This window comes from Diabrotica undecimpunctata, chromosome 7, assembly GCF_040954645.1.
Source record: "Diabrotica undecimpunctata isolate CICGRU chromosome 7, icDiaUnde3, whole genome shotgun sequence".
NCBI lineage: Eukaryota > Metazoa > Arthropoda > Insecta > Coleoptera > Chrysomelidae > Diabrotica > Diabrotica undecimpunctata.
The window spans coordinates 93,048,580-93,062,252 of NC_092809.1; the positions used below are offsets into that span (position 1 = coordinate 93,048,580).

The 13,673-nt window shown below is 32.0% G+C and overlaps 1 protein-coding gene across 1 annotated transcript in view; it reads left to right on the forward strand.

The window, feature by feature from the left end:
* LOC140446858 (odorant receptor Or1-like) overlaps window positions 1-13,673 on the forward strand; it is a 40,460-nt gene that overhangs the window by 11,845 nt on the left and 14,942 nt on the right. Inside the window, exons 3-4 of the mRNA XM_072539434.1 lie at window positions 8,307-8,406; window positions 12,492-12,596. Of these exons, the coding sequence (XP_072395535.1) occupies window positions 8,307-8,406; window positions 12,492-12,596 (205 nt within the window). The remainder of the gene's footprint in view (window positions 1-8,306; window positions 8,407-12,491; window positions 12,597-13,673) is intronic.

The following is a 13,673-nucleotide window of genomic DNA, read 5'->3' on the forward strand; positions in this document are numbered from 1 at the left end:
GTTTAAAATTATCTCAGCTAAATTTTTTATTTGAAATATTTTATTCTATGGTGTAAAGATTCTGAATAAATCGATTTTTTTGTGTTTTTACCCCCCTGCGAGGAGGGTTTCAGAGGGAAGCCCGGGGGTAAAAGTGGTAAACCGTTTTATATATGTTTTGGAGTCCCAAAATTAATATTCTCGTCAAAATTCAGCTTGTTTGTATGATTTTTAGGGGTCAACTCTCTGATGACTGGACTAATAATGTAAAGGTTTATATAAATTTGTTGTAAGACATGGATAAAATATCACAGTAATATTCAATCATCCGACAAGATTGCGAAACAGTTTTACAGTTTCGGTATCTGTCATTGTTATTATAATTATTATAATTTTTACTACTATTTTCATTCTCGCTGATACTATTATAGTCCATTGAGAAGTTACGTTGAGAATACATTTCTGATTTTTGATGTGTGGAGGTGGTAAGTAAAAGCTTAATTTTAAGTTTGTGGGGTCGCCACCCTTATCTTCTGGCCGCCATTTTAGGAGGTAAAGAAGTATTTCATGCTGTTAGAGAATCGTCTTTATTTCCACCATATAAACAGACGAAAAAACATTCGCCGACTACAGTGGCAAAGATGGTTTGGATTTCCCACTAAGAAATAATGCTGTTCCGCTAGCTAACTTAGGATGTTTCTGTAAAATTTTGATGAATTACTGATCTTGTAAGCCACTAATATTGGTAGTATCTCCTGAAAAAGTATGGGGAAACATACAATGTTAAAAAGTGCAAAAGTCGCGCCACGTTTATTTATTTAACACCTTTATAAAAACTGAGTTTATTCTTGGCAAAACACGGAAACTGCAAACGAAAGCTGCACTCTTTGCCTTTAAAACGCATCTTGATTTTTGTCGAGAGGACACTTGTATCAAACGATATCGAATTTTTACTGTCGAGCTGATACAAATTTTATTGAACATTGATTTCGCGCGCGTAACTTACATTCAAAATCGACGGTCGCTTCAAGCGTTGTTTCTCAGAGAGCGGTTAATTATACATAAAAAGCGCTTATTAAAATTTTTGTTTAAAATTATCTCAGCTACATTTTTTATTTGAAACATTTTTTTCTGCGGCGTACAGATTCTTGGTAAATCGAATTTTTGCGTTTTTACCTCCCTACGAGGGAGGTTTTAGGGGGAAATCCGGAGGTAAAAGTAGTAAACCTTTTTGCATCTTTTTTGAGGTCCCAAAATTAATATTTTCGGCAAAATTCAGCGTGTTCGTATGATTTTTAGGGGTCAACTCTCTGACGACTGGACTATCTCAGCATACTTGCAAATTTATTGAACCGCACATCAGTAAATTGTTTGTGTTTACCTATTTTTAGTGCTAAAAATATTTCAAATAAGGTAAGAACTTAAAATTTAATATTATATTTATGTACTTTTAGTGATAAATTCTTTGTCTGTTTATCTTGGAAAAATTCTAACCTGCAATTTAGAAATGTGCCTAATATTGGACATAAAAGTATTCTTAATATTGGATATCCAATATAAGAAACGTTTTATGTATCCATTCTAAAGAAAATTTTTGTTAGCGAATGTCCCCAAAAAAAGAAAACAATGAAGTAAGGCAAACATGGCCTCCGCAATTTCGGCTATACTGCCAAGCAAGTGCTTTCTGAAGCATTAGAAAAAGAGTTGGTTGCATACTGATTGGAATTTGAAAGGAGGTTTTATAGTTTAACTTCAACAGGCCGTTTAGTTTTTTATTTAGCTTTGGCCAACAATTTGCAAATTCATTTTCTAAAGCGCAGGCTACTACAAGGAGCAAATAGCTACGGAAGATTTTAAAGAGTAACAAAAATATTTCTTTTCGAACGCCACACGGTGTATATGCAGCTAGAATAAAAGAATTTACTAAAGAAAATCTTAAGAAATTTTATGATATTCCGAAACCAGAACTAAAAGAGATAAAATGTTATCCAAGCTGGGTCTATAATGTTGACGAGTCCGGAATAACAGCAAACCAACACAATCATATTAAAGATATATAACTTTAAACAAAAAATACAGATTAGAAAATTAACAACTTTGAAAAGATTTTCACTTGTTTGCACTGTTTCACTTGTTTGCACAATTGTTTTACAATTGAGTCACACAATTGTAATATGTATAAATGCAAATGGGCATTACATTCTCCCAATGATGATCTTCCCAAGAAAAAATTTAAAGCAGAGCTAATGGATGGAGCACCTCATGGAACAATTGGAAGATGTCACCCTTCTGGGTGGCTTTAATCCTACTTATTTATGAAGTGCGTGGATTATTTTATTTCCTCTACTAAGCCATCCGCTGAAGATCCTGTCATTGTAATACAAGACATTTAAATGCCAATAATTAAATGCTCGAGAAAATAATATCATTGTAATATTTATTCACCCACACTCAACTCATAAGATACAAGCTTTAGATGTAGCTTCTTGGGACCTTTAAAGACACATTGCTGCCAACAAATCGAAAACTGATTAAGAAATAATCCTGACAGAACAATTTCTCCGTACCAGATTGCGAGTTTGTTTGGAAAAACATATTTAAGGACAGCATCAATGGAAATTTCTTTGCATGGCTTTTGCAAAGTTTTGCAATCCATGACAAGTTAGAAACTTCCCTTGTTGATGACAATAGAACAATGAAAATAAAACTCCAAATATAATTGAGAAACCAAAACAAATTATCATTGTACAAGACTGCTCCCTTCGTAATACGATGAGCAAGACAAGAATATCAATATCCTTTACTATGTTACAGTCACCGAATGATAGGCTTGTAATGCAGTAAGCGCAGAACAGATGATTACTGTATCTGCAATAAAGTCAAGTCTATTAGGTTTGTTTTGTTTTTTTCATTACCAAGAAATTTATCTTAGAATAATATTGGTAAGATGCTCTTATTAAACTTTATCTTTGTCGTGTGCACGAGATGGCTTACGAGTAATCAAGAATCCGCTCAACTTCGAAGCGCTGTAAAACCCACAAAAATAATGAAATTATAAAAATTTGTAGTGAAAATAAATCATTGCAAAATCCATTATAATATTGTTCTTTATTTTATTGTAAAATTACCAGAAAAATTTGTTATCTTTGTTTATAACTTTTTTATTTTCCATTTTACGATTAAAAGTATTAAAAATAAAATTGTAGACAATTTAAATTGTTACAAATAATGTCTGATAAAATTCTTTGTAGGGTTGATAGTTTACGAGATACAGAGCGAAAACCCTTTTCTCACTTTTTCCAAGATGGCAGCCGGGAAACAAGAGCGGCAACCCCACTTACCTAAACTTAAACTTATACTTACCCACTCAACATATTTATAAAAAAAATAAAATTGCGTTCTCTAAAAAATGCACGTTAAGGCATAAAAAATTTAATATTCGAATGGACCCCACTGACATTTTCATTTTATCATTTTACTATCATAATCACTGTCATTGCCCGTAGATACTAGCATTCCCACTGTAACTGCCAAAAACTATAGCCAAGTAAAGGAAAAAAAGCTGAAAAATCTTTAGAGGTTTTTGAAGGTTCTAAAAGGTATATCAGCGATAGCTGATTATAAATCCTTGAAGATGTACAGCTGATTTTGCTTTGTTGTTTTTTTTTTTATTTTAAAAAGTGAAAAAATCATGTTTACCTGTAAGACGTTACTAGTACAGCTGGTTCCTAAAAAAAACTAATACGACTCTTAGTAAGATTTGATCCTTTTGAGCAGTGTATTTGACTGGTCTGACATTATTATTATATTTATTATGATAGACAATAAAATAAACAAACAAACAACAAATAATTGATTACATATATGTTAATTCATAAATCGTAATAATTATTAAGGTCTAAATTTTGATATTATTTTGAATTATTGCATTTTAAAAAGAGTATATAAATGATAGTTTTTACATACAATAGGGTTGATATTATTTTTATTATTATTAAGAAATAAAACAAACGACTTAACTCAAAATATATTAAAGCAAGAATTGTAAAAAAATTAAAAGATAACTGGGCACTATCAGAGGTACCAAAACATTTTAACATAAGCAGAAGCACAGTTTTTCTAGTAATAAAAAATATAGGGGAACAAGAAACTCTCAAAAGAAAACGAGGGCCTGGAAGACCAAAACTATACTAAATTTAGGTATGTAAAAATAAAATTAATATTTGCGTATCTGCGTGAAAGGAACTATGAAGTTGTCCTATTCAAAGAGCTCTTCTCAAACCTGTTGTATACCGTGTCACAGCTCTTTAGAATTTTGAAGTATAAAATTACGCCGATACAACCGTTTTATAATATCCACCACACATTCTCGATTGGGTTTAAATCTGGACTGTAGCTGGGGCATGGTAAGGTTTCGATGTTGTTCTGGAGCCACGAGTTTATTATATTTGCAGTGTGAACAAGACAATGATCTTGTTGGAGGATAAAATTATTTTCTGGATACAACTGTTCCACACTGGGAAATATGATGTTTTCAAAAATATTCAGATAAGACTGCCCAACAAACCTGCCATCAATACGCCATATCATTCTCATTCCTCTAGACTAGATGAAATCGATCCCCATACATTGGTGCTAAAATGACCAGGTGCTCGATATCTATCAACATACAGAGGATTAAATCTATTATTATCTGGTCTATAGACACCGATTTTGCGGTGAAAGATTAAAAAATTTTCTCATCTATAAATATTACCCTGTCGCAAAAATCTTGATTTTGTAGCTGATGGTTTAAAGCAAATATAATTCTCGATTGCTTCTGTTGTGGTGTAAGAACTTGTTTTTTTACTGATGTTTGATACCTAAGACGCGATGCTTTAATTCGGCGCCAAGTTGTTGGTTTTCTTCCCAGAAACTGGGGTATAGGTAATGCTTGCAGTTTTCGCATCTTCAAAAGGATTAATTACTATTTAAATGGGAATAAGCCACAATTAAAGGTTAAAATACGTTTATTGACGTTTCAATTTCCACTTCGGAAATCGTTCTCAAAATACAAACATCTACGTGGTCAAGCAGTAAAACCCTAACTAGACGAACGTAAATCCCACGATAGGAAAGAAGCCGGTATACATACTCGAAGTGAAATCCTCATAAGTCATTTATGTTAGGACCTCATAAAATGACTATGAATGAATGTGGATACTACCTTGAATTGCCTTTGTAATAAAATTGCGGACGTCGAACCTTGAAAGGTTTAAAATTCTCATGATACGAGAATTTCACGGACACCATGTTCCGCGAGCTCCAACAATTAAAGGTGCCATGCAAATCCAAACGGATTGCCAAATACAGTGCCAAATGGATTGCCTTGATAAAATCTCTCCCCGACCAGTAGGGCGGTAAATTGCTTATCCAGGCTGAGCTCTCGGAATGTAAAGAGCTATGGCAAAATATATATATATATATATATATATATATATATATATATATATATATATATATATATATATATATATATATATATATATATATATATATATATATATATATATATATATATATATCTTCTCAAAATACAAACTAATGTTTGTATTTTGAGAACGATTTCCGAAGTGGAAATTGAAACGTCAATAAATGTATTTTAACCTTTAATTGTGGCTTATTCCCAATTAAATAGTAATTAATTTAAAATGCCACAAGAAAATAGCTTCAGAACAATATTCAAAAGGATTCTCTCCTAATCTTTCCAAAAGCGTACGATCTTCATGAGCAGTAGATATTTTTGGTCTTCCAGAACCTTGATTTCTTTCCAGAGTTTCTGATTCTCTCCATCTTTTATTAATATTAAAAACTGTTGTTCTGCTTACGTTAAAATGGTTCGCTACGTCAGATAATGACCAACCATCTTCTAATATCGTTACAATTCTTGATTTTAGTTTGCTAGCATGTGCAGCCATTTTTTTGATGTTGAACAGAATAAGTTATATGACAAATTTTAAGATTTGGCAGTGACAGTGACAGTATGTAAATAATAAGTATTTATCCTTCAAAATACACTGCTCAATTTTCTACAAAATATGCTTTAAGAGTCATATCAGTTTTTCAGTAACCAGCTATACATTTTAGTGAAAAATGAAAAAATGAAGTTGTAGAACTTATTATAGTTTCTGAATTAAAATACATAAACAATTGACCAAAATATTTTTTAAAAACCTTTATTTTGCAGTAATTTATGAATGGTAATAACTTTTTTTTTAATAATAACATGTAATATAACTACTTGAAATTATAGCAATTAATGAGTCATTAAAGATTGCTAAATCTCAGCTAGATTTACTGAATAGTTTGTAAGTTATTCAATTTGTTTATCCCAACGACAGCAATTATTTGAACACCTTTACTTGCCCAATCTGCAACTCTAGATGTATTTAGCAGATCGAAAGAGATTCTTTGAGGCTTCAATTCTAAGATTGAATTTAAAAAAACGTTTAAAAAGGGGCTGACTTTTTAGTTTATAAACATTGGTTTGAACCATTTTTTTTTCAAAAATAAGAAACAGTATAAGAAACATTTTATATGCAACGATTTGTTTTACTGTTTATAATTGTTTAAAAAAAAACAAAACGAACCTTTTAGATTTTTCAAAAACCTGTATAAAATTTTTTCTGCTATTTTTTTTTTTTCTTTACTGAAGTATAAGGTGTGCGTAGGTCACCGATCGTCATTAATAATTATCGAATTTTTAAGTTATAAGGACTTATAACTTAGCAAAATTCAAACTAGCTTTGTCAGTCTATAAACTTAATATGTGTTTTACATAACATACGATTTTCTTAAAGCAAATAAGCATACAGTGCTTCTGAAAACACAATACTGTAAAAAGAGATTATTGCGGAAATTTTCTATTTGTGGTTTCCTTACATTATCCTACTTAGATTCTATTGTGAAAATAAAGTGTAACACCAGTAATATTTTATGTTTTTAAAAATGTACAAAGTATTTCTTTATTATTATATCTTTTTGGCCTCAGTAGAATAACACACTGCAGAAGCTACTTCAAAAATCACGGGATTTTAACTTTTCCCTCTCTATATATTCTAGAAACTGTTTGCATAATTCGTAAACACCTATATGTTTTTCCAGCAAGACCTAATCATGACTACTCCACCAGAATTTCAAGCTTTGATGTGTATTTGCCGATCCCGTCCACTGAGTTAGTAAAGAAATCTATATTATATTCGGCAAAAAAATTATATAACCATCTCCCTTTGCAACTTAAATCTACAACTTTTTTCCTTAAGTTCCGTAAATTGACAAAAGCCTATCTATCTGAAAGACCATATTATTCAGTGGAAGAGTTTTTTAACGAATAACTAAGAAATTACAGTAGGTTTAGGTACACGCAACAAACTATTTTTATATATATTTGGGTATCACATGCAGCAGCTTAAACTTATTCGTAAACGTTCTTAAGATTTTATTATGCAATTTGCAATTTAGTGAAATTTTGCAATGGATTGTATATTTTATTATGTTTTATTTTGTGCTATTGACGATTTATGTAATTTTAGTAAATTTTAATTGTTATTGTTATTTTTTTAATTTTTGTCAGTTTTATCCATTAAATTGTACAATTTTCAGTGGCAATAAAGCATATTTTTATTCCATTCTATTCTATAAACCAAAGGACCTTTGTTCTTCAACTCTTTCAGTTAAGTATTAGATGCACCATAATCAGAACGTCGCCGTGGTCCTATTCACGGTTTCACCCATACGTTTCTCTTATACCCTTTCGTTTCACATTTTGTCGTCTAATTAATTCCTTTTTAATCACTTCAACTACAACTGCAACTCTTGCTAGAACCAGCTCCTCCGACATCTTGGTCTGCTATTAGCCCCTTGTACACAAGCTTCTGTGAGTACAAATGGCTAGTTTACGAACTGGCTTACTCAAAAGTCGACGAATAGCTTGTAAAGTTGCCGGCAGTTCAATTTTTTTCGGAGAGTTTTTACAAGCAACCAACGGAGTGAACTTATCGAGTGTACTGAAATAAGTGGTTTGCTTTGTGAAAAAGCCAGCGAGTAGCTTGTAAACTGGTCCCGTGTACTTAAAGAAGCACAGCAGAGACCTTAGGGATACCTTTTCGCTGTAGGAATTTTCTGGCATACTTAAAAATATTCTGCTTAAATGTCAAATATTTGTAAACGTTTATTATTATTAAAAATTAACTGTAATGTTATTTATTAAACTGTAATCGTTATATCATTAATTTTTGAATGTAAAATTCAGTGTTATGATCTTAAACAGTTTTCCTATATATTTACAGTTTAGTTAACGACATTGAAAATGTTTTTTCAAGAGGCATATTCGTTCAATTTTTGTGCAGCGTTTTGGTTATATGTTCAACGGGGTTTCAAATGGTAGTGGTAAGTTTAAATTTAATTTAAGTAATGTAAATTATCATTTGTATGAAGTTAATTATAAATTAGTTTGTAAAACAGAGTAATTTTTCTTCTTTAAAATCAAGTTTAAAAATGTAATCACCAGGAATTCTTTATGGTGCTATTAATTCACTAGATTTGGAAGAAGAATTTTAGAAAACTAATTAAAGCTGTTGAAGAAAGATAAAAAATGAGGTTTTTCGAATAAAACTGTAAACAAAACAGAGCAAAAATATCAGTGGAAAAGTGTCTCTCCTTAGATGACTTCAGATTTTACAATGGTCTAATTTTTACTATCTTTATCCTTCAATGGGAAATCCCATTGGCTATCCCAAATGTACAAATTGTTTATGAGAGTAATAACTAACAGATTAACATCGAAGCTCGAGAGCTATCAATCGGTAGAGCAGGCAGGATTCCAAAAGGGTTACAGTACAGCGGATTATCTTCTTACAGTCAAAACGCTAATAGAGAATGCCAACAACTGCAGGATAGACTCCCGATACAGAATGCTCGTACATAATATTTACAAGAAAGCTAAAATGAAAAAAACAAGTAGATGCGAAAACGAAAGCTATACCAATCAACAGAGGAGTTCGTCAGGGAGATGTTATTTTAACAAAGTTATTCACACTAGAAGACGTTAACTGGGCAGATAAAGGAATAAATGTTAATGGAAGAAAACTGAGTCATTTTGAGATACGCTGATGACATTGTAACATTCGCTACGAGTTTCAAAGAACCACTGATCATAATGACGCAACTATTTTAAGTTTCGGAAAAAGTAGATCTTAAGATGAACTTGAAGAATAAGGTTAGCGTGGGCAAGATTTGGAAAACTAAGTTGGATCTTGAAAAGCACTAAAATAGAACAATATTTGAAAACCAGAATTTACTTTTACTGTATCCTCCCTATACTCACGTATAGTTCACTAACGTGGACACTCACCAAGTCTAATATGGATAAAATAAAGGCACAAAAAAAATAAACAAATGGATTAGAAACAAAACCAAAGTAAAAGGCGCAGGAGAACATGATACCAAATTAAAAAGAAAGCTTCGCAGGACACAAGGCCCGACTAAACAATAAAAGATGGAACCACGAAATACAACAATGGAGATCATGGTTAGTAAAGAGAAGCAGAGGAAGACCACAAAAGTTGGATTACTTAAGGCTGAAAAAGAAGAAGAAGGTGCTGGTTTATGGTTGTTAACTGATGCAAGTGGACGTATTAATAATTGTTTATCATAATAAACAATTATGATTTGCATTCACACGAAATAAGCCCTTCTCTTATTAAAATTTGTGATCTTTATTGGCATGGCTCACAGTGCTTGTCTCTCTCTCTCTCTGAAGAGTCATGCAGTTAATTATTTTAAATATCTCATTTGATTTCTCCTGTCTTATCAAACTCAAGACTCGTTGCTTATAAAATAATAGTTGGTGAAAGAATATGTAATTCTAAGTTTGAATTTGATAAGAAACAACCCATCTTGTTATTAGCTAAGCATCATTTGAAAATAACAATATAGTAGTTATTAGAAAAAATTTCTGGCCTATAAATGGCAGAAACACAGCAAAAAGGTTAGAAAGTAATGCACATTCCAAACCCTTAATGGCAAAAATTGTGTTGTTAGTGGTGAATAAAGTTATTTAAGGAAATCAGTTAGTTTGTCCATATTTTCAAATTAAAATAAGTAACCAAAGTGTCTTTTAGAGCATTTCCTGTGTAATAGCTCCAGCAAGCAAACATTAATAGAACAGGTCTGATCGACCACAATAAACCTAACTGCTTAATATTTGCAGATGACTTAATAATCTTAGCTAGAAGTACAATAGAACTAATAGAAACAGTCTTCTCAAGAGAATATAATTGAAGAAAAAATCTTCTTCTTCTTCTTCTTCTTTCTCTTTATAAGCAATTCTGCTTGTTCATTGGCGGATTAATACCTCTATGGAAGGTTGTCACTCCATCTTTTGCGCGGACGTCCGATACTTTTTCTGCCGATTGGTGACTTATCTCTTGCTATTGTAACGACACGGGTCTCCTCCATTCTGCTTATGTGGTTATTCCATTATTTTTTTCTATTTTGTGTTAATTCATTTATACACTGTACGTTATATTTTCTTCTACTGTTTTCAGCTCTCTTTCGATATCTCGGCGTATTTCCTGTAATTCCTCTCAGTACTCTCATCTCTGCAGTTTCCAGTAGCCTTTACGTTGTGGCTGTGTCGGGTCTTGTTTCTGAGCATATGTCATATTGGTCTTACACTGGCTTTATAAATTCTTGACTTTATCTCAGTGTTAATGTATCTATTTCGCTATATAATGTTATTAAGGCATGCTGCCAGTCAATTTTATTTTTGTACTTGATCTCTTACCTCTTTGTCCAGGTCTCCATAGCTAGACAATGCAATTCCCAGGTATTTTATTTCCATTACTTGTTCAATACTGATGCCATCAATTTCTATTTTACATCTGGTTGGTTCTTTGCTGACTACTATTGTTTTAGTTTTCTGAGATGTGATTGTCATATTAAATTCTTTTGCTCTTATGTTAAATCTGTGGACCAGTCTTTGCAGACTATCTTTATCTTGGGCTATCAATATTGCGTTGTGTAATACAGAGTATTTTTATTTCTTTGTTTCCCATTCTGTATCTTCTTCCTTTGTTAACGCTTTTGATGATTTTATCCATGATCCAATTGAAGAGCATGGGACTCAATGAATCCCCTCGTCTTATTCCGCTGCCTACTTCTATAGATTCTGTAAGTTATCTATCTATTCTGACTTCCATTTTGTTGTTTTGGTAGATGTTTTCGATAGTTTTTATAATAATTAGGAGAACTTCTCTATTATACACAAGATAATATATTTGAGTCTTATTCTGTCAAACGCTTTCTTTAGGTCAATCAGATACAGACATGTTGGTCTATTATACTCTAGTGATTTCTCAGTAATTTGCTTTATAACGAATATTGCATCTGTACACGATCTTTCACTACGAAAACCCTATTGTTTATCTGCTAAACGTATCCTCTGATTTATTAGCACTTGTAAAATTTAGTTGTAAGTTTTAGCGTAGTATTTAACAAGTTTATACCTCTGTAGTTTTCTGGCTATTTTTTATCTCCTTTTTTGAATAGTAGCAGAATTAATGTTATTAATTGTTCTATCATTGCTGCTCCATAATTTTTCAGAAATTCGTTTGGTATCCCGCCTTTACCTGCTGCTTTTCTGTTCTTTAGGTTTTCAAGTATTTTCCGAACTTCCTGTACATGTATATTAAGTTCTTCATTTGCGGTAATTTCTGGTGTTTCCGGTTCTAGCGTTGTTTGTTCTTCCTCTGCATAGAGCTTTTTCAGGTTATCAATCCACGTATCCTTTTCTATGTGTTTTAGTTCTATTAGAAGAAAAAATACAAAGAAGAATTATGTCAGGCAACTGCGCAATATATGCTTTCAATAGATTGTTAAGAAGCAAAAATATATCTCGAAGAGCAAAATTATTCATGACGTATGCTTCTGAAACACGGGTCACAAAACAATAACATTAAGAGTGGTTATTGGTATGGGAGCGAAAAAGACTGCGTAAAATCTTTGGTGGGAAAAACTTAAATGAATACAATGGATAAAAAGAACAAATAACGTCCGAACTGAACTCTACCAAAAATCTAACGTATTAACAGCAATTAAGGTGCAAAGACGTGGATGATTGGGCCATATTCACGGAATGGTTCCATCTGGAATTCCCAGAATAATAAAGAAAGATAAAAAAGATATGGGAAGACTCAACGTAACGAACTGGGAAAGAAAAGCAACTCACCAAAGGGAATGCAAAATAATAGAGACCTACGAGGCGCGTAGTGCTCAGATATTATTATTATTATTATAGCCCAAGATATACATTGCCTGCGAATATTAACAAATTAAATACACTAACATGTTCCCTTTTGTAACTTATGGTAGGTACCTCTATTAGTGAAATAATTTATTGTGTCATGCAAATTAAAATTTTTACAAGTTTGACAAACCCCATTGTGCTAACTAAAAAAATATTTATATTTTAGAGCGATTACAGGAGCATCCATTTTATTCTCCTTATCTCATATTTTAACGTCGTAACATGCCAAATTGCAATGTATTGCTGGTTCGGGCATCTATTGATGTACAGTGTAAGTATATTTTTTTATTACTTAAATTAACTCTATATCAATGTTCAAGTCTCCAGGACTTCTCCTTGAAGACTTGTCTATCATATAGAATGTTTGTTCTACTCTGTGGGCTTGTTATAATAGACGACTCATTTCTGTATATTTTATTTATTACAAGACAAACTGATACTAATACATAATTATCTCTAAAGATCCACAAGACCAGTCTGTCGACTGTCAATGTCTGTCTTTCCCTTTCACTCCCGGGCTTCTTCTTCTATTTGACATGTCACTAATGTTAAGGTAAGTTTACAAATATTAAGCTAGATTTAGAACTTAACACAACATAACATGCCCCTTTTTTTTAACAAAAAAAACTAAACTATACAAACACATTAAATATACAATATTACATTGCCACATTAATCTTTTTGGCCTATTTACTATTCGAGCACTTGATTATTTACATTTTGTCTGTGTGACCTATTTAAGCTAACATTTGAATTATTATTACTTTGAAATGAAATTGGTGTAATGTTGTTCATATTTGGAGCCTCATGCAAAGTGGAACTATCTGCTGTACTATTTTCATGCTTAACTATCACTTCAGTATTATGTCTACCAATTGTACTGGTAGGCAGTAATAATAATAAGGCAGGCCTTGGAAAAGGACCTATTTGTATCACAGTACCTGTAACCACGGTGATGATGGAAACTTTTTATAACATACATTTTCCTCAACAAACAGACTTGGTAGGTTTCTTGCTGACCTATCGTAATATCCTTTTACTTTCCTTTCTTTTGTAGCATTTTTAAATTTCTTGGAATATATTGAAATCCCCTCGTATACGTTATTACACTCAAAAATGATTTCAATTCTGTTTGCGTCGCCGAGTTGATATAAACACATTTTATAGTTTGTTAATATATCACGGACGCGTATTTCTTTGGTATTTTCTTTTGATCGAAGCCGCTTAATATTCTGCGCTTCAAATAAATATTCCCGTTTATATGTTTTGTTTATACTAAGTTGGGCGAATGAATTTCAAAGATAATTGCATCACTCTCGCTGAGGTCGCTGTTGAGTTGGCTTCAGCG